The 23,425-nt window shown below is 36.6% G+C and overlaps 1 protein-coding gene across 1 annotated transcript in view; it reads right to left on the bottom strand.

Moving 5' to 3' along the window:
* The window catches only part of LOC139714557 (uncharacterized), a 76,843-nt gene that overhangs the window by 39,393 nt on the left and 14,025 nt on the right, over window positions 1-23,425 (bottom strand). The window contains exons 2-6 of the mRNA XM_071626250.1: window positions 17,582-17,943; window positions 11,229-11,384; window positions 9,966-10,458; window positions 7,427-7,855; window positions 2,815-2,847 (exon numbers count right to left, since the gene is read on the bottom strand). Of these exons, the coding sequence (XP_071482351.1) occupies window positions 2,815-2,847; window positions 7,427-7,855; window positions 9,966-10,458; window positions 11,229-11,384; window positions 17,582-17,860 (1,390 nt within the window). The 5' untranslated portion in view covers window positions 17,861-17,943. The remainder of the gene's footprint in view (window positions 1-2,814; window positions 2,848-7,426; window positions 7,856-9,965; window positions 10,459-11,228; window positions 11,385-17,581; window positions 17,944-23,425) is intronic.

The following is a 23,425-nucleotide window of genomic DNA, read 5'->3' as shown; positions in this document are numbered from 1 at the left end:
TTTATATGATGAAAATTGGTTTTGAAATGGCTGAGATATCCAAAACAGAGCGATTCAATAAAGTGTGGGACCCACATTTTATTACGATCGCTTTGTATTACTTTGTTTTTGGATGTTTCAGTCATTCCAAACCCGATTTTCATCAAATAAACTTTGAATTCTTCTGAAAATGGTATGCTCTGTACTATTTCATAAGTGTTTTCTTGGTATCTCACAAAAAGTTAAAAGCCCAATTCTCATCTCCACCAATACTGTACTATCCCTTTAATGAGCTTTCAGAATACCAAACCATATTTCATTTTCAGATTAATAAACCCTTGGAATTATGAACCACTGAAATAAATAACCTTCAGAATTACCAACCTTATTCTATTTTTTATGTCTCATAAAACAAACTGTAACCCACTAAGGGAATCAAAACTCTCCCTGTAATACCCACGGGAGTTTCTGTACAATCTCAAAATAGAACTATTGGGCAATTCGGTTCCACGACATTGTCCCTGTAAAATGGTTCCCTTATTGTCCTCGCTGTTATGTAAATTTAGGCTTCCCTACTCACAAACTGATACAAAAAGACGCTTGTGTCTTTCTCACAAATTTAATGCACAATAATAAAGAAGCTATAAAATCGTCATTGAGTAATTGAACAGCATCCCGATGACACTCACAATATATTCAAGTATAGGCCTATGATTATTATATCTTTATATTTTTGTAGGACATTCGTCTGGCATTGCTAGAGTAATAATTAATAGTTAATGAATAAACCCTCCCTCCCCCACCCCAAATATATATATATCACTCTAAAATGTCATACTTCCGCAAAATAAATATCACAGAGTGTGCCACGCACAGTTGTACATGCATTGATACTAACAAAGCCCGCTTTGATTGGAAGCGTTAGTTGCATGGTTCAAAAAATTTCTTTCAATTTTGTCAATTTGTATTCACTTAATTGGACCTCAGACTCTGGACTTTGGACTCGAGACAATTGGGTTTCGATCTGAACAGTGAAGCGAGCGACATAAAAGGATATGCTGTAATTGAAGCAGGAAGGTACAATATGTACTCTATCTGCATTCAGCAACATGCCATGACAACTACACAGACTTTTCGTTCAAACAGACTTTGCAGAACTGGCAGGCTTGGGAACAGAACATAGGAGGCTCAGGAACCAAAGAAACAGAGGGACAAAAATGCCAGTAGTAAATGCAAATGATGAAAATCAGCATTTCACATTTTGCACACATATATTTTTAAATAATATTTCTTGCAGCTTTTGCCACTCAAAGTATAACTGTTGCTCTATATGGAAAGGGATAGTGTCATGCAGTTTATGATATGCATATTCCTATTTTTATTACGAAAGAAATGAGGGAAAAGAAGGTTGACTACTCCTCAATAATCATACATGATCTCTTAATGAACTGCAGCAAGTACAATACATGTACTGACAATGACAGTAGCACACACACACACTTGTACATATGTGTGTCTGTTTGTGTGCGTGTGTGTGTGTGTGTGTGTGTGTGTGATATTTGTTCATTTACTCTGTGTGTTTTTTATAGCAATTTTTTTTTTCTTCAACAATTTAAGGCAACATGAAGTTTCTATTTCCAAACTACAAGAATAAGAGATACTGCTTGGTGAAAACAGACATTTTACAGAGGTTTACTTCCTGGTGATCCAAGTCAGTGTTTTTCTGGCTATCTTCAAAGATTGAGTGGGCAGTGAAAGAGATGCTCACATAGCTGCTCTATGAGTCATGAGAAGCAAAGATCAGGTGAAAAAAAAAAGAATAAAACAAAAACAAAAAAACTTATTTTTAGAGGAATACAGTCTAGGTCTAATTGGATGTATTCTCAGCTTTAGTGATGCCATCTATGGCCTTTCTAGCCTCAATGAAGCTACACTATAATGTACAAGTGCATGTGACTTTTTTATTTGTTTAGTTTTGGGGATTTTTTTTAGAAAAAGAAAATAGTGTTAACTGTGAAACAATGTAGAATTATTTCACACTGCAAATGACATCACATTACAAAAGTGCTGTGCCTTGATATGTATTTCAAGTAACTATACTTTACATTTTTATCATTAAGAAAGAAAATAGACATAAATGCAGTTTTAATGACAGTATAGACTTGTGTTAATATTTTGTTTCTGCCTTGCCTCTCTCTACTCACATAGCCAAAACAGTTTGAGGCACCACTGAACTATGAATTGTCACAATACGATGTGTTCGTTACAGAGTTGTGGTGCAAGGTGAGTCTTCCAATTGAATAGGAAAATGTGGCACCAGTGATCCCACCTTCAAAACACATACACACCACAAAGGCCTACACACCACTTCTCCCAATATGCACAGGAATTGATTCACACGGTGTGGCGACTACAGGAACATGTTTTCCTTCCTTTTGACGTACTACAATTATACCAAAGATGGACATGAATACCTGATGTAAGCCTAAACATAACATCCCTTTAGGTAGCACTACAGGGAAATGCCAGAATATTGTCTATTGCTAATCAAGCATGAATACATGCATTCTTTGAATTTCATGGCATTTATTTCCTTTTATGCTACGCTTCTACATAGAATAGGATAAAATGCATTTCGCTGTGGCTATTTCTACATGTAAATGTGATGACAGTCTAATTGAGTGTTTTGTGAGTACAGTAATTAAAAATTAAGTCGTGAACTTTAGAACTTTGACCTTAACCATAGGCATGTTACTCGACAATGGGATTAGGGGTAATGAACTTGCATTATCAAGAAAGACAGCTGGGAATACCTGACTGCCTATTATCATTTACCTGGTCTGATGATGTACTCTGCAGTCTTCCAACCTACAAGATGAAGCAAATAAATAAGTTAAAAATAAAAACAAGTGAGAAACAAACATGAAGATCTTGTCCACAAATATGACAGCAAGCTTTTCATAGACAGGCATACACCCGATGTCTACAACGTGAAATAGACACATGGCCATGTGAGGAGTATCTCTTGTAAAACTTTGCCAGACATTACAGTTACAGACAGGTAGACAAACTAAAATAGCACGAACCTAACTCATGTGACATTGTGCACCTACATTGTAAGCATTGACATTATAAAACAATTTTTTTTTAGCCCAGTGGGTATCAGACTGACAGTTGTAGGCCTAATAAATATCAACCTTTAGGTGGACTAAAGCCAAGCTGCATTTCCAATACATTTCCTCATGATGATGATAACTTCATCACTGTTTTTTTATTGGTAACCAGGAAATTTGCCCTTTTTTGGGGGAAGACTACCACATAACAAAACTGCCTTTAAGTAGCATATTGACTCACAGGCCATTTAAGCTTACATGCAGCTTTCTGTGAACAATCCACTCGAAGCAATTCCATGATTTGGTTTGGTTTCACAATTGTGATAGGATATCAGACTTTCTATGAAGCAAGCTTACACGATGAGTTAAGATGTAACAAGATTAAAGGGAAAGTGCACCCTGAATATCAGTGTGTTTGAACAGAATTGGCAACACCATGATGTACGTATGTTGCATGTGAGCTCATCTACCATTTGCCCTATGCGTAATATTCCATGAACATCTCTCTCTTTTCTTTTCTTTTCTTTTTTCCTTTTAGATATTTTTCCCCAGCATGCATAGGTTGCACAAAAAAGGTGCATGCATGATTTGATGTCTACTTGATGGGAAATGAAGATTTGTCATTTTATAGAACAAATCCATTTTGAAGGGGGGGGGGGGGGGGGGGTAAGCTACCAAATACTTACATCACAGAATTGCTAATTTGTATTTGATTAATAACTTCAGAAAAATCACAACTTTCTCGGTTTTCATCAGAATTTGATCAAAATTTCATTGAACTGTTCCTCTAAGTTTTCTGCTTCTATATAAACATGCATAAATTTCAGGGTGAATTTCATTTTTGAAGTTCATATATCACTCTTGCAAACATCACAAAATTTTTGATGGCTGAAGAATAGTGTCTCTCAACATCATGCATAAAAATATCTAGTAATACACATCAGAGTTTTTGAATAAGACATAAAATATAATCCCATGACACTGAAGAATTTGCTCCAATTCAAATGATTGAATTTTTCTCATGGTCAAAATAAATTAAATGGAGATCCACATTATTGTTTCTCCCACCATCATAAAGAAGTTTCCAGTTTTATCATTCTGAGGAAGGGTCTGAATTACCTACCTCTATGATATACCAGCTCAAGAAATGAATCCAATTTTCAGGGTTGCAAAAGAGGACACACAAACTTTTAAGGGTCATAATTTAGATAAACAAGATCTGACTTATAAGGCAAACAGAAATGCCACTATGGGACAACACTAAATTTCATAATAGGTAGGAAATTGAAATGACAGGTGTGAAAGTTTGGATGGCACGACCAAAAAATGTTTTTGATTTGTTATACATTCCCTGAACCAAGCTTCACTGGGATGGCCAAATTGCACCATTTGTGAGCAAGTACTTTGTAGCATTTTAACTTGAACTTTGACCCCATGGCCTACAACTTACCATAGTCTTTTCTAGTATTTCCAGTAAGCTGATTGATACGCTTTGTACATCAAAACTCACAGTCAGAGGGAAAATAAATACTTATATAGATAAATACCTTCTTCAAAGAATAAATGTACCTCATTCTCACAATCCTTTAAGCTATCTTCTAAAATATGGTAAAAAAAAGTAACATTCTATTATTTTCACTTGACTTTTGACCCATGGCCCACATCATTCCTGCAGAATCATTGTGCAGCAATGGGTGCACAGTATATATCCAGTTTGATAAAGTGTATATATTGAATCACGGCCAAGGTATGGAGAAGAATGTGTTATTTCAGCATTACATAGTGTAATTTTAACCTGAACTTTGACCTTTGACCCCATGACCAAAATTTCCAAAGAGAATTGTCAGGCAGTGCATATATGTCCAAAAGTTTCATGATACCTTGAGCGATTTCATAGATACTGTATGAAAAAAAAGGGAAATTGTAGCAATTTCACTTGACCTCCTGACCTCACGGCCAAAAACTTTCCTTAAGAATCTTTATCTGGTAATAAATATACATTTATGCACAGATATGGGGGAAATGGCAAAATTATAAGAAATTGACCTTGACCTTTGACCTTGAGTGCATGTGCTTACAAGTTGATAGGCACAGCTGCATCCATTCATACATGTACACATGCCAAGTTTCATTTTAATAGATACCTCAAATCGTTAAGTTACACCATCCACAAAATTGATTATGGACGGACAGAACGCACGCCTACAGGCGGATGGACAGACAGATGGATGGACAGACGGATGAACAACCTGAACTTCATGGTGGAGGCATAAAAAATATAATGGCATTACTATACAGAGAGATATGAATGAAACCTGAGCATTGATGCGCCTGTTACATTGACAGTAAAAATACAGTGTATTTTGATCATCAGATATGCAATTACTACTTGACAATGCTCCATTGAAGCAGCATAAAAGTACATTATTTGACCTGACTTTCATCGCCCTTACAGCTCATCTCACTGTCTTTCTCTAACACCCCATTAATCTCAAATCTAGTGAACCAGGCATGAGAGTGCGATATTAATGAAATCAATTCTTTGTAAACTACTGCACATATGACTTTTGACTGCTCATGTTTAAGAGTCTCTCTCCATAAAGGTATATTGACCTGTCCAACCTAATCCAGATACCACACTTCTACAGGATTGATATCTATACATCAATCCTGACCTTCCCCTTTCTATACCATTGATCCAGCTCCTGGTCAATACAACTCCTGTTACTAATTTTTGGTTTCATTTGGATGGATGGCTACATTGTTTAAGAGAGCACGGAGTCAGGAATTAGATTATCTTACTTGACCTTTGACCCTTGCCCTTTGACCCCCATAGTCAAGAAATCTTCAAATAATCACTGATTTGTAATATCCTATTTTCATGACATTACTTTGAGCTATTTTTCAAACCATGGGGAAAATTAAGACATTTAGACATATTCACTTGACCTTTGACCCCACGGTCAGAACCTTTCCCTACAGAATCATTTTGCAGTATTGCATACTGTATACATAGTTTGATTAAACGTATGCACTAAGCAATCTCCAATAGAGAAAAAAGTATCATTTCAGCATTACATTAGTAGAACTTTAGCATTTTAAACTGACCTTTGACCCCATGGTCCAAACTTTCCCTAAAGAATCTTTATCTGGGAATACATGTAACATTAAAGTTCCAAGAAAATATATTCAGGTGTAGAATAGATATGGGGGTAATACTCAAATTTTGACCTTGAGTATGTGTATCAAAAAATTGAAAGGCACAACTTCATCCACTCATACATACGTATGCCAAGTTTCATTGGGATACCTGAAATGATTCTTAAGTTACGCTGTCAACAGAATTTATTGTGGACATAAAAGACGGATGGATGCATGGATGGACGGACAAATGAAAGGATGGATGGACGGACAGATGGATGGATGGACAGGAGGAGGGACAGACAACCCAAAAACATAACGCCTCTGGTGACACTTCAAGGCGGAGGCATGAAACACCTACCTTGTATAATTACGACTGTTGAAAAACATGTCACGACCATTTGAAAGTTTCAACTTATATGTAGTTCATCACCTTACTTTGTCATGACAGTCTACAATACTGTGATCAGACGTTTGTTTGTTTGTTTTTCATTTCAGGCATCTCAATACTTACCTAAGGTAGACTTTACCAATCACTAATTCCTTCATTGACACATACTGTTTTGTATCTGAGCAAGAGAACGCTGAACATCGCTTTGCCACCGAGTAAAGAATGCATAGTCAACAGCAAAATTCAAACTTAATTTTTTACATGCACTGATCCACTGATTTTCAGTTTGTGCGCTTATCATGACGTACACCTTACATCAGGCATGATGACATCAGTACATGCGTTCACTCATTTTCTTACACAGGCGGATGGGTGGATGATTACATGCTCACAGACGGACAAACAGAAGGACATGCCTACGACTTGCATTACGGGGGTACGTGCGAGTATAAAGCACAGTGAAACCATTAGATGCGTGCCTCATCCAAAAATCAATAAGCGATGGGTTCGTGTGTACAAAGACACCAGCCAGGGTTGATCGTTTACGTATTGGTTCGGGACGCTGGTGCCACAATGAGTGCTACATAGCTTGAACGGGATATTTCCATAATAACCATTGACACATCCTCACCGTAGTTTACAAATCTGTTTATAAGTTTACTTGGAGTGAAGCCCATTGTTATTGCTACAAAGTAAAACCAACAATTTTTGTTGTTTCCTTCAGCATATAAGGAGATGCAGTGCATTATACGCTTGCATGGTCACAACATGATGATAACAATTCAGGTTAATAATATTGTGTAAAGTGTATATTCACGAATAAGAGGTAGTGGGAAGTGGGCATATGTATTGATCCCTCTAAAGGCCCGTTCACTAACACATGACCTGGCGCAGTTGACGGCTTCCGTGCTGGACAATCCGAGGTTGGTGCTACCTACCACGGCATGTGGGGACGTCACTTCTGGGGAACCAATCGGAAAGGCTCTTGCTGCTGCCTGGGCGTTGTTGACCAGCTGTTGACGCGCGATGTCGAGAAGGCCTGCAGGCAGCGGGGATGGAACAGTCACGGGCGAAGGAGGCTTGCCGGAGATCTTGTGGCGGGTGTGCGAGCGTCTGGTGGGATGCTTGTGCCACTGCGTGTCACAGTTTTCACAGCGAGCTTGAGAACACACCTCACACTGCATGTTGCCAGGATTAGTTTTGCAGAGTACGCACGTTTTCAGCTCCACTTCTATCCAGCAAATAGAGACAATAATGGTTACCACAGTTACCAGTAAGTTTTCCTCAGTTGGTGACCTTGTGTTAAACTTCACACGGTATTAATTTTACAGCGAATACAGACAAGACAATGACTTACAGCAAATCACTGTCAGATAGATTACTTCTCTGCAGTGCTTACTTCTCTGCAGTGCTTCTACCACGCACTGAGATGTAACTCATAATAAACAACACACACACACACAAAATGTCTTTATTTATGAGAAATCAGATCACTGACACACACACACAAAAGACAGAACTAACATCAAACTATAGCAATTTCTCATAAAGAACATGTCAACCTATATGAACACCCACAAGCTTACATTTGTTTACAATATTTTTGTGCTCAACCAGGTAAGATTTCATGTGATATTACTTGTACAGATTCAATATATAAAAAGTGATTACACATTACAAATAAAAAAATCAAATTCATTTACTCGCGTTTGTCTTATGTCACGTTAAATGTGCAAAAATTTCCACACTCGGAAAATGTTCTCTTTCATAGTATTGGATATAATCAAATTACATTAGGATATATTTCGCACACTCGCGTAAACATAACTTGGTCTGAGTGTAATCAAATTACATATCATTGAATGTTTAAGTGTAAATTCGCTTTAAGAAGATAATTTTAGCTCTAGGTCATGATGATGATGTGAATGCATACAATGTAATTAAAACCTTCCATCAGCCTTGCGCGCTTTATAGTACAGACACCGCTCCGCATTATGCTGTTGCTGAATGTAAAACATTCAAAGTTATACCACTTTTAATCAACATGTCTCTTAAACATTATACCTGTTAATGTTTACTAAAAGTAACAGCAATCACTTCATATCAAATCACCAGTTGTTCGTAAGTCACAGCTTTATGAAAAAGGGGCCTGGTAGCATGGGTACACCATGCAATAGAAAGGCTGGTCCGACTTGGATATAACTCAGAAATCCCTGCAACAATTTGTGTATGACGGCTTTATCATTGATCTCTACAGATGACTGCATGCAGCCGAAGAGTCTCCATTGTGGAGTCGACCGTTACCAATGATTGTACACTTTGTTGCAAACACGGTTGTATTTGCCGAGGAGCAATTTGAATTCCAACAGGCATTTTCCAAAGTAAACTGGTTGGTAGCAAATGGAGATCAATTAATCTGGCCAACCTTCTCAATCATGCTACCAGGTCTTCAGATGTCAACAGCATGAAAACAGCAGTAAAAAACAACAGAATGAAGACAAGCAAGGTTGTATCGCACCCAAAAAAAAAAAAAAAAGCAAATATTACAGATACCACTAACAACACAACACTAACAATGCTGGAAAATACAACTCAATAAATGTGACAATAATAATAAAATAATGAAAATAAAGGTGAAAGAATGAATTTATGATTCCAGATGGAAGGATATGCAATTGTAGAACAGAAATAACAGAAATTTGCCAATGTTTGAAGTAAAAGAAAAAAAAAATGGGGAAAATGAGTTACGGAGTATTCAAGAATGAAAAAAAAAAACATTGAAAATCTTGTTGAAGGGGAAATCCAGTCCAAAAATAAGTTAGTCTGATTTTAAAAAAAAGTTAAACAGTAAAAATTTGACTGAAATTGGATGAAAAATAAGGAAGTAATGAAATGTTGAAGTTTTGCTAATTTCTACATAAGTTTTTGTACAGTGGATATGACTATGCAAATGAATGAGCTGACCATGTCATAATCTCACAATTTTCCACTGATTGTGAACGAAATTCAATGATTCTGTCATTGAAGTCTGAAACATGATCTTATTCCTGGTTGAATAACTTCAAAATAGTGATCAGTTAGAATGATTGCTAAAATCTTCAAAATGTCATAACTTCCTTATTTTTCACCCGATTTCAATCAAAATTTTACCATTGAATATTTTACTCTTTCTTATCGGAATAGATTATGTGTGGACTGGATTTCCCCTTTAAGACCAGTCTTTAGAAACATTAATCATAGAATGTCTCAATGATATCATAAATAGACAAAGCATTAACACAAGAAAGAAGATGCTTCTCGCTGTGTAGTGCTTAGATTTGATGCAGGAAAGAAGACAATACCACGTTTTAAATTTGTCGGTGATGAGGGCGGTGTTAGAAACTCTGGGCTCCTCTCATTTGGACTTTCTTTAAATGGCTTTCCTTCATGGTTAAACTGCTCCTCATTCCTTGACGAAATATTTCCTTGGTTCCACAGGGGCGATTGAGAACCCATCTTAGGGGGAGATTGAATGGAGAATTTTTCCTGGGTGTAGCCAGGCAAGCTTTGGAAAGTCCTCGGACTAATTCTGTCTGAGTTTACTGTGTCTGAAGCTTCTCTTTGGGGTATTAGGTAACCTGCAACGGGTGGTGAGCCCAGGGCAAATTGCACCATCCTCTGCGGGAAAGGGTGGGGCCCCGTCGCGGTGAGTTCCACCTCAAAATATGCAATCGCTAGGTCTGCAGCGACTTGCGCCACTTTAACCGCGTCAGGATGCAGAGAGGGATCCGGGAAGCTTAATCCATATGGCATATTCTTTGTGTAGCCCAGCAGAACAAGTATGTCTTTGTGTCCCTACGAAATGGTGCACAAGCAGAATAGGCCATCAGTACGCATATGAATATGTAAACGAACTTTAACAAACACATATATGCATGTGTGTGCGTACTTGCTGGGTCGATAGAAATTTCACATACACTAGCAGAGAATTACACATCATATCATTGTGGGCAATGGAATTAAAAAGATTTTTTTTCTTCTTTCAATGAAACGTAACAAGCGATTCCAGAACTACACATAGGTGGGAATACTACTGGATATATTGGATAAGTTCCCTAGAAACCATGGTAGCACAACTAATGAAGCCCAACAACAAAATGTGTTGGTGTGTTAAGCCTATAAAAAAGCATGTTCCTTTTCTCCAATGCAAACAAAAGGAAACCGACAATATTTTCAGTTGCTGACAAAAAAAAAACCCAAGGAATTCCTGTATCAAAACACAACATACATTGCTTAACAAAAGTTTGCTATCATTCTCTAAGACAACTTATCAATTAAGAATAATTTTGGATTACACCCCTTAACAATCCAAAAAGGTGGATCATTACTTTCTCAAAATGAAAATGATTTATGAACACATAGCATGGAAATACTGTTACTGAAGGTGAGCACAACATTAAAGCTGTGCTTGAAATATTCAAACTTTGTGAACTCCATCTAAAACACTAAACGTAACTCAGTCTCATTTTTACTTGAGGATGGGTCCGTGAGAAACTTCATCAATCTTAAAAATCTTTATTATCAACTTACATTGTACGAAAAGCTAGAAGCATAAATTGACCTACCTTTAAAAACTGCACTTTGGTTTTGTAGACAGAATTATCATAGCTGATGACTCGCCAGTTTGTGGAGTCCGTTGGAGTAAGGAGGTTTGTTGCGTATTTAAACAAATATGAAAGTGCCTCTGTGACTCTGCGCAGACCGTCAACATCACCGCAGAACTATTTGGAAGAAAAGATTGTTAATTGTTTGGATACATCAAACAAAAGATGCAGTATATGAAATCTATCTAAATCATTTTGTGAGAGATCACAGTAATGCAGGGCTACCGAACTTGAATGAGAGTTTGAGGTGAGACACTGTGAGCAAGGACAGTGACCAAGCCCAAGAGATCAGAGCAACCATTGGGATGGTATGGAAGGGGAGATACTGGAACGGGACTCGGGAGGTATCTACTCTTCCATGATAGAGGACTTTGAAAATTTCACATTTTAGATGGTGCAGTCTGGTGCATACTGTTGTCATAATTTCAATACACACATAAAGTGGGTATGCCTACGGGAAAAAGTCTCAAAGCTTTGGGCTTGGGTCACATTGAATGTTCAGCTTTTCAGGGATTTGGTGGATTTTTTTTTTCCTGATTTAATTTTTTTTAGATTTTTCAGTGTGACAACCCCTTTATAGGAGTGAGAGAGTTAGAATTTGGTGACTTGCACGAGTCTCACGCTGACTGCATTAGGGTAGGCCACCCTGGTAGTGTCCATTTGGTCAGATACTATGGTGTACAATACAATGGCAATGTTTTAAATGCCAAACACCTTTTAGGGTCTTATTCAAATTAATGCTGTTGGATTTCAAATTAATCCTTTGTATCCAATAGAGCTGCACAAAAACATAACTTTTTGTTCCCAAACTGTCTCACGTAACAAGCACACAAACTAAATGTTTGACTTTCATTCCATAAAAAGTCTGCATGGCAAAAAGTAAATAAATAAACAAATAAATGAATAAACAAATAAACGAATAAATACATAAATAAGAAAAATAAATGAATAAATTTGTCTCTATACAAGATGTATTCCATCACAATTGACAAAATGGACTCAGAACCTTTACAATAGCATCTATATATTCATAACCTTTTATACTTCGGATGCATGGACATTATTTAGTAGTGACTTTAAAAAAAAATCCTATTTTGGCATATGGTCAGTTTTACAGTAAAGGGTGTAACTTTGATGTGGCAAGGGTCAAAAATTAAAGTTAAGTTTCCATTTTTATATTTGCCTTTATTTTATATAGGAATGTCTATATTTTCAATATTTTGTCATTCCAGAGCTTAATTCTTAGGCTAAATATGAAAAATTAAGTGACTATTATGGAATTTTAGATAAATTTAGGTAAAAACAACAAGAATGTTTTGGTCACCCACAGCAACCAAATGAAGATAAATGGTGGAGGTAATGCAACTTTTCATTTGCTGTGAACATATATTTGAAATATCAAAACACTTTTCCCCCAACAGATATTCGCTCTTGCAATTATTTGGATGTGAACTTCAAATTCCAAGGTAAAAATGGTACCTGACAAACTATTTTTAAGTTAAAAGAATGTTCTAGAAGCAAGAGCCACTCTAAACATAGCCCTAAATTATCTCTTGGTAATAAACATTTATCAACCCAAATCCCAAAGAAATTTGATTATTTTTGACAAAGTTGAAATTTTCAGACTTGTGAGTTTCGGAGGCTTCAGCTAACAAACTAGTGTGTTTCGGAGGCTTCAAAACTGCTAACACAAAGTTCTAGTCCTGTATTCACTTAAAATAATAAAACTACAGTAAGCAACTATCACTATATGCTAGAATAACAACAAGGCATCAATAAAATGTGAATAACAGTATACAGATGTACATTTTATGGCAGTGCATAATGTTTACCCTTCATACAAATCATACTTATTATTATAAGGAAATTGGCTTCCACAAAAGTGAATAACAAACTGTGTACACTTTGAGCAATGCTCAGTTCGAATTTATGACATTACATGAGGCAATATGATTCTAAAGGAAACTGCAACAGTAGCAATAAAAGTACACTGATTAGGAACATCTTTTTTTTTTGTGGCTTAAAGTTAGCAGCAACGCATGTTTCGGAGGCTTCATCATGACTGTTAACATGCAAAAATTGTCAATTTTAAGGTGATATGAAGTACATTAATGCAGCTGATTGTTTCCAAATAACTAACAATGTCGTAACATGTAAAATAGTATTTATTTGTATGCAGAAAAAAGACTTTCTAACATATATGTTAAGAGACAAAGAAAAATATTTTAAATCTTTATGCTCAGTTGTATACATACACTGTATTTGCATATCCATGACTTTGGCAATGCAGAACATGATTAGGCTACACACATGTACAGAGCTGTATGCATTTGTCAAACTTTTCATCATAATGCAGTAAGAATTACTTTCAATGAGTTAGAACTGTAGCTATAGACTTAATGCAAAGATTATGTTTGCTTGCTTTATAAGTGCAGTTTATGGGATGTACACTGTATGTATATTGACATAAACCACCCATCATAATTGTTTTATATACATGTGAAATCAATTTCAACTGTTGATGAGAAAGGGATAGAAAATAGACTATGTGATGGCATGACGGTTAGATTACAACATAGCATTGCAAAATATAGAAAGGGGAAAAAAGGCTTATAAACATTCTTTTGCATATGACCATGCCTGATATCCCCTACTATAGCTATCAAATGCAGTGATCATGGTCATAGAACAGCAATCTTAAACACCGATCAGCCATTCCTTGTAAGGGTCATCATCAAACTGTCATCATCAAAATGGAGTTGGAATAATCAATATATTGGTGATATTATCATGGAGCTCAACAGAAATTGAAATGGTCAAGATCCCATTCATCTTTTTAAATCGCCTGTTGAAAAGATAAATGTACATACCCTACCCATGACTGTGTACGAATTTGAATTTAAAAAAAGATGTTGGCCAAATGACGTATTGTATAGTTCCCTATAATGTATGATAGTTAGAATTTTACTTTCTTTTTCTGTGGTATACAAGTCACCCCTGTTTCATATCATTTTCTTTTTCTTTTTTTTTTAATTCTTCAAAGGCTTCTTTTTTATAGTTATTTTATAAAATTCCAGTTTGTGTGACTCCTGTGACAGCTAGGAGGCCTGTTTTTGAAGGTACACATTTAAAAATTGCTAACAGAACTTTTACTGTTTCTAAAAATGACAACCTTTTAGCAAAAAATTAAAAAAGCAGCAAATGTGTTTAAATATCTAAGTTTGTTAGAAACCCACAAGTTTGTTTTAAATAGTATATAAACCCACAGACTACAGTTTTAACCCTTTGAATTTCAAAATAGTTAGGGGCTTGTAACTTTTTCCAGAAAAGCCAGGACTAAACAGATTATAAAGATTTCAATCATTTCAATATTGTTCTTCATGAACATAACTTCTCCAGTCACCCACCCATGTAAACTACATGTACCCCATGGCAACAGGCTATTTATAAGTAGAGGTCTATATGTCATTTATAAACAGTCCTATCCCAACCATTACTGTCCATTTACTGCATTGAGAACTACATCCGCAAACATGTCATAGAGTCTCACACATGTATGCGAAGAGATGTTTCGTAACACAAGTTACATTTTGTTTAATCAAAAATAGTCAAGTGGTCACTGCCAGCATGATAAAGTATGGAAAATAGGGTATAGTATCAAGATTGTGTTGCACCTTGCGTGCATCAGATCTGACATACAGATTGATATGAAAACCTGTCTGAATGAAGTAATCAAATGTCAAAATTCCAAAACAGTACCCTGTGATCCAAGTCACACCACAGCAATGATAATCTGCAAGATGTTAGCTATTTTCAAATCCAATCACAAATTTATTGATTTATTATTTTCCTCCAAATAAGTATTGGAAATGAAAGCCAAAGAACTTGTTAAGAAATGGAAAGCTGAAAAAGTCAAGATTTTAGTATGGCAAAAACAAATGCCATGTGAGTAACAATGGAATGGATTTGTCAATGGGTTATAAATGGACATGTAAAAGATTGTGTTTCGAAACTATTACACTCAGATGATAGTGAGTCGAAAGTGTAAAAATCCAAAAAGTATTTTCCACCATTTGCTCTGGATCATGCATAAAAGGTACAACCTTAAATTCAAAAGTACTGTATTTCTTAGTTAAGTGTATGCTTCCCTCTTGAATAACCATAAGTCCTTGAATCTTCAGGACAGGAATAGTGTTCAGTTCTTTTAAAAAAAAAGTGTATTTAACACTAAATAGTCAAGTAATTGTTTGGTCTTCATTATCAAAGTCTAACCAGTCAAAAGAGTGATACAAATATGGTCACAACACTTCAACTTCTCTCAAGAGTAAAAATGAGTTATCCAACTTAAGAACATTGATGTATCCACAACTACTTGCTTTGTTGCACTACTGTTGCATGATGTGGGCATGCACGCACGCTGGAAGTCACTTTCATTACTCACAATATCTAGCCTGTTCCATTGTTTCAAAAGGAAATCTACAAAATAAATGCTTTTCATACATTTAAACAACTATCTACACCTTGCTTGAGGAATCATTAAGTCTCATTCAGTCCAAACAGTTATTTGATAGACTTAGAATTACAAAATTGTAAGCAAAACATTCCATTTACATGCTGTTAACATAAAATGAAGCCTCCGAAACATCTGGAAAATTAATTTGGTATGCCTTATGTTTTTATGAAAATCATGTATGTTATGTAGAAAGTGATGGGTAAATTGTGTCTTTTTTGGTTGATATACACTGTTTAAACATATTTGTGGGGCAACATCCTCATCTGCTAATATTTTATTGCTGAATGAAAAGGTGAGTTATGTGTGACACGTCTGCACTGTTTAAGAAAAATAGGTAAATCGTATAGTAAATCTATATTGGTGAGTAAACAAAGCAGCCAGAAAACTGAATGTGATTAAATATCTTTAGATATGTCATAAGCGATCATTGGGTGGGTGAACAATAAATCTAATTTGATTTTGTCCAGAGAAAATCACAAAAATGCAGTGTTAACATCCTTTTGAAGCCTCCGAAACCACTTTTTCTCTATAAAGCGTATTAGCTCAAAAAATTATTGCAGTATCATAATGTTTTTAATATTTTTGTTGTCTGTCCATGTCTGTTGATGATTTCATGGCATAATTTGGGGCAGACACTCAAAGAATTTATCAGAAATGTCAAATTAGATGTTTTTGCTGTTTCGGAGGCTTCAATGCGTCTCGGAGGCTTCACGAGTTAACGGAAAATTTGTATTGTCTCCTATTTTCAGAGAGTTTGGCGGATTTTAACTATTTTTGGTCTATTAGGTTAGGGCCCCATATCCTACATTTTGACATATAGATTAAGTCGCTTCTCTTATCTATATTCATATTATTTGACTAAACACTTTGTTTCGGAGGCTTCAAAACTGCTAACGGAAATTTCACTTGATGGAATAAAATTATCACAAAATTTCAAATAGCCCTAGAATCAAGTAAACTTTGATGTAAGTCTAAAGTTTAGCTGTACCTTACTATTTTCAGCATAAAAGAAAGTAACCAAAACACATCCACTGATCATTACTGTCCATCAAAGTTTGTAAACAATTGTTAACGGAAAATGAAGCCTCCGAAACCTCAAATTTGAAGTCATAGTATTCTAAAATAAAGGGCCAGATACAAACCAAACTAATTTGGTCATTTCAGTTGACCATACAACTATGCTTTTAACATAAAAAATTAGATCTCTGCAGTTGCTGTAGAAAATTATTAACATTTCAGAAATGTTATATAAATTTCAATGCAACAAAATAGTCATTTTTAGGGTACATATGTGACTGTCAAAACAAAACGCATCAATACCTGGACCTGACTATGCTACCCAAGGTGGCTACTCATAAGGTGACTCACATGGGAAAAAATCTTTGAGATCTGTAAATCTATGTGTTCAGGGTGGGCCAAAAGGCTAAAAATTGAAAGTTACACCCTTTACCGTAAAACTGACCATATTCATAATTTCATAGTTTTGCCCAAGTGACATATTTGATAAAATTTTGGACTAGTTCTTGTGATTAATTTTCTCTGACATATCTTTATACCAGTGAGAGTTATCAAAGTGAATAAATTGAATATCAAAATGTGATATCAAATGATGATTTGGACCGGCATTCAGTTTTGCTTTAAAAAAATAATAATCTTACATCTATTCAGGCTTATTTTTTGTTATCTATTATTATTCAATATCAACTCTCTGGCACAGTTTTTTTTTTTTTTTTTTTTTTTGGGGGGGGGGGGGGAGAGAAAGAGAAAATAAATATCAACTAAAATTGAATCTGAATCATACCTCTCTGTTTTGGAATATAATCGATGGAAAATCCAAGTGTTTGAATACTATCTTCACATTATCGGACCAGTCCTGACTGATGATGGCTCTACAAAATGAGCCGAAATGAATCACAGATTTAGCCTTGATCTCTTTTCCAGCATGGGCACTATTTATGGCCCTCTCAAGACCGAGACGATTTTCAATGAGTTTTGGCAAATCTCCTTGTGAAGATGGCATCTCCGACCTCCGTTTGCCAACCGTATACATCAGCGGGTTGGAATGGGACTCGGCCATCATGTTGTTGTTCCTCACACACTACTGCTCAGAGTGATGTAATTCCAATGGTCGAAAGTCCGTCATATTCAGAAAAGTGTCAATATCTGAAAGAAAGAGAAATGGGGGGGGGGGGGGGGTGGTGAGACACAAATTGATATCATGACCTAGAAATATATTAACAAGAAAAGAAAAAAACAGGATACAAAAGTGGAGACATCAACACATACTTTCACTTGGTTCCAGGGTTCTGTAAAGTTAAATGGACTAATTAAAGTGCAATGCTTTTTGAGACCATCCAACATCTAACAAAAAAGGCATTTAGGCATGTGATATATCAAGTAAACACAAAATTATAGTTGTGTGTTTTTTGCCTACTTGCATAGACTAAATCTACAAGTTAGTGTAATGAGAAGGAGAAACTAGAATCGGAATTTGTTGACACTGACAAATTAGGTGATCTCATCTATTCCGAAATAAATGCTTTGAGTCCTGATATCCATACAGATGACCCGATCCATTTCATCTGTTATTAGGGGCGACTGGTCATGTGATGTTGAGATTCTCATCCAGAAAAGGAACCTGTTAAACCTGTCGTGCCTATAGATTTAAAATGGAAAGGGCATATTATGCTACCAAAGAGACAAAATGAAAATTTGGTAAATTTCAACCTCATTTTCACATACAAGATGGCATCTGAGGAAAAAGCCATTATCTTATGAAATGATCCTATTGACAAGGTCTATATCTGTGCAAAATACGGGGGCAATATGCCATGAATTTAACAAGATACAAGACGAAATTGGTTTGATCCTTGACCCTACTTTAGACAGTCAAGATGGCATCTGATTAGAACATTATTATTTCATGAAACTATCCATATGACATGGGCTAAATGTGTGCAAAATGTGGAATAGGGCATGTAATTACCACGATAGAGGACAAAGTAGTCATGACTCTTGACCCCATCTTGCACAGCCAAGAGGGCGTCCGAGTCAAAAGTCGTTGTTATATGAAATGATCTAGGTAACATGGTCCATACATGTACAAAATCTGGTCCCGATTGAGCATTCAGTAAGCAAGATACAAAATAAATATGTGGCCTTTGAACCTCATTTGAACAGCCAAAATGGCGTCCGAGCAAAGCGTTGTTATTTTACAAAATGATCCATCTATCGAGGCCCATGTGTGTGCAAAATATGGCGGTGATACCATAAACACTAATGAGGTTACAGAATGAAGTATATTTGACCTTTGATCCCACTTTACACAGCCAAGATGGCATCTCATCAAAAAGTTGTTATTTTGTAAAATGATTCTTGCAACATGGTCCTTACGTGTGCAAAGTGTGGGAAAGATAGGACGTGTATTCACCAAGATATAAAGGATTAAACACTTTTGACCTTTGACCCTAGTTTACCTACCCAAGATGGTGTCAGAGGAAGAAGCTGATATTTTATGACATGATGTTCGTGACATGAACTAAATATGTGCAAAATTTGGGGTTGATAGGACTCGTTCTTGATGTATTGCACAGAAAGTGGAAGAAAGAGAGAAAAATAAAGAAAAAGTTAAGGTATTGTATAGAAATTTGAAGGAGAAGAATAAAAGGATCAGAAAAAGATAAAGTTAGGAAGGGAGAAAACTTACTAAAGAAAAATAAAAATATAAGGGTTAAAAAAAAACAAAAGAATTGGCTGGGGTGAGCCTCGAACACAGGACCTAAAGATTAAAAGTCCGATGCGCTATCCAGTGAGCTATTTCATCCCCCATAGGCTCTGTGTATTTGGCAAAATGACGCTACATCGAAGCAAAGTGCCAATTTCAACCAAGTTTTCCGATGTGATCCCGATGTCCAATGAAAGAATGGAGGGACACTTGCTACAGCCCAAAGTCTCAGCTACAACATATTAAAATCTGGGAGAAATTCACCAAAAGGTTAGTGAGCTAGTGCTTGACAAAGACAGTCATGTCAATTTTCATTTCCAGAAAAACTGCACTCCCATAGAGATAAAACGTAAACTGGTCAAATTTAACAAAGTTACTTTCAATCCATTTTTACGAGGTGATGATGTCATCCGATCGAAATTTTGACGAAAGTTACTGAAAGAGCATTTAATAAGCTACAACATACTGAAATCTGGGTGAAAAACGGCCAAGGATAAGTGAGATACGCTCGAGTGAACTTGAAATTTGATGACGTCATTTTGAAAATTCATTTTTTTTATTTCATTGAGGAATTTGATATCTTTCAACCACTTTGCAAGCTTCCCGCACCCATGAAATGATATCTACAGCTCACCTGCTTTCAGAATAATGTAAAGAATATGGAAGGTCACCGTCCATCCTGATGAGTAAAATCAGGTTAAAAATTGGCGGTTTGTATATCGCCACTGACGCGCGCGCGGAATTTCAACTTTGACGGGCCTGTATGACGTCATATTGAGTCGGATTGACTTTGAAACTTTGTAGAATTATTTCTTGATGTCTTAGATGTGTGATTCATGTAAAAAAACAGGAAATTTCTATTGCATACGAGCTGTGCGTGCGTATATGCATGCACGCGTACATGTCCGTCGATTTTTTATGACATGCTCCAAATGACCTAAAACGTGTGCAAAACAATTTTGAGCTCGACTGGAGGATGTTAAAATTTCAACACACGCACTCGTTTAGTATGAACATGATCAAATTTTATGAGATATATTGATAGAACTTGACTTGAACTATACGAGAATTAAATTTCATTGAGAAATTCCATTCCATTTATGAGATACGAATGTGAATGTGATTTCAGATAATGACGTCATAATGACGTCACGGTTGACTGATCACAATGATACATTAGATTTGTCGTTCTTAGGACATGATACATAATGGCATAAGTTTGAAAATGATAGGTCAAGGACTTTCGAGTTAATCTCTGCACAAGATTTGAGGAGAAAGAAATAAAGAAGAAAGAATCAGTACAGATACAGAAGGTGATCCAAGAGGATACTCGGATCACCTAATACACGTTTAGGTAAAAATCTTCCTAGACTGTTGCACAGCCTTGTTAACACTGAAAATACAGCATTTTTTAGCCAAACTCATTTTTTTTTAAAAGACAACATAACAATAAACAAGGAAAATGCCAAATTGTGTCTCGCCCATTCACGTAGAAGAAATTAATGTTTTTCTAACTCCCAGAAGTTCATTGACCCCGCCTATGACCTTTGACCTTGTGGTGACCTTCAACTCCCCAAGGGCCATTTACCAGCCAAGTTTGGTCACAAACGGACATATTGATCAAAAGTTATGAGCCATAATCAAAACGTGCCGTAAAAATTTAACTTTGGACCCTACAAGTTTGTTGACCCCTGTCTGTGACCTTTGACCTTGTGATGACTTTCTACTCCCCAAGGAGCATCTACCATCCAAGTTTGGTCACAAACAGAAATATAGGGATTAAAAGTTATGAGCCATAATTGAAACATGCCGTTAAAAAAAATCAACATTGGGCCCTAAAAGTTTGTTGACCCCTGTCTGTGACCTTTGACCTTGTGATGACCTTCAACTCCCCAAGGGACATCTACCATCCAAGTTTGGTCACAAACAGACATAGGGATCAAAAGTTATGAGCCATAATTAAAACGCACAGAGATGCCAACCTCTCAGACCTCAAATCAGTAATGCTAAGCTAAAAAGCAGTAACTTGAAGTCAAATCAGTAATGTTGTGCACAATGCTATTTACAAAAATGACAAGCATCTCCCACACGCATGCACAGCAGCAAAGTTAACATCGCATTACCTATCTTCATTATGGCTTATCTCGAAAGGGTGCGGCACAGAGTGCAGCGTAGCTGAGCGCTCAACACACCCGTTCGAGACAAGCCCCCCCCCCCCCATTTGTCTCGAAAGGGTGCGTTGAGTGGACTACATGTATGTTCGATGAACGTACCCATTCGAGACAACGGGGGGGGGGGGGGGGGGGGGGGGGGGGGCCCTAGTCTTGAATGTAAGTGCAGAGACTCCAACTCTCCTGTTTTCGACAGGAGATCTCCCACCGAAAGCCCATTTTTGCAAAATCTCCCGTTCTCCCGTTTGAGATTTGATTTCTCCCGCCCTGGCTCTGTGTCTCCCGGTGGAAAGGATTTTTTACTTATTGCTATCGTATGTTGAAAAAATAAGCCTGAGATAGCACCAGAGAACCCTGAACTTCACACTTCGCACACATCAACTTGGAGTCTCCCATTTGCTAGGGGTTTCGGGCGGGAGAATCTCCAGATCAGAAGGTGCTTGGGGTTGGAGTCTCTGTACGTGTAAGCTAGTCTTGGATGCCAGCCTTTTTGTCAACATTGGGTCCTAAAAGTTCGTTGACCCCTGTCTGTGACCTTTGACCTTGAGGTGACCTTCATGTTTGGTAAAATGTGTAACTTTGTATTACCACTCTTCCTTTAAAAGTTTGATGGCACAGCCAAATTTCATTTGACCTTTGACTATTGCATGGCTCACAACTTTGTCCAAATAATACAGTCAAACCTGTCTATAGCGGTTACCCAAGGGAAATGAAAAGAGTGGCCGTTATAGACAGGTGGTGGCTACAGACAGGTTATCCAACAGTGTACATTGCCTTCCTGTACATGAATCATCGTTGTTTACATCTGTCAGTACTTACATGTACATGCATGTGTATATGTACATGCACATTTCACGCATTGAACAATGCCGTTGTTTATCACCGGTTGAACAGTACCATGTATATAGTTGTGAAGAAAGCTTATTATACATGTAAGTGCATTATTATGACTGAATGAGTGATGAATGCCGCGGTGGCGATCCCTGAACGTTGCCCATAAATGACTGGCACGGCTACAAAGCAGTTCTAACTAGAAATGTCGCTGTGGCGACTGGTGTGCCTCCGCCATAATGCATGATTCTTCCAACAGGTCTATGGTACGTCTTGACAATAAAGATGCATGACGATCAACAGTTTCACATAATTGGGAAAAATATTGAAATGACATGTTTGTCACAAATGTGTTGATTATCACTATCCTTTAACCAAGTATAACTGGACAAATGGCAATTGTCTAACAGACCAGGTACCAGTACCAAGTATCAAGGGATTTGAGGATTTTTACTTGACTTTTGACCCTTTATGAATCGAGTAATTTCCAAGGTATGGAGAAAAAAAAAAAGGTGTAATTTAAGTATTACATCTGTAGTAAAATTTTAGCATTTTAATGTGGCATCTGTCCCTTGACTTTTGACCCTATGACCCTAAAATTCCCAAGAGAAGCAGTCAGGTAGTACATGCATGAATATGTACAAAGCTTCATAATGATACCTTGAGCCGCTTTCGAGCTATATGAAGAACTGAAATTTAGCATGTTCACTTTACCTTTAACCTATTGGCAAAAACCTTTCCCAGCAAATCTCTATTGGGGAATAAGTGTATACACTAAGTTTCAAGAAAAAAAACTTGCAGGCATTGCATGGATATTAGGGAAAATTAACAGTGAAATTTTGAGGAGTTGACCTTGACCTTTGCCCCATGACCCCAAAATTACAAGATAATGACTACAAATCAGTAGGCCTACTTGCAT

Source organism: Diadema antillarum, unplaced genomic scaffold (genome assembly GCF_040938485.1).
Source record: "Diadema antillarum isolate AM-2024a unplaced genomic scaffold, OU_Dant_1.0 seq00002315_RagTag, whole genome shotgun sequence".
Classification (NCBI taxonomy): Eukaryota; Metazoa; Echinodermata; class Echinoidea; order Diadematoida; family Diadematidae; genus Diadema; species Diadema antillarum.
Note: the sequence above shows the minus strand (reverse complement) of the source record. Positions and strands in the feature narration are given on the sequence as shown.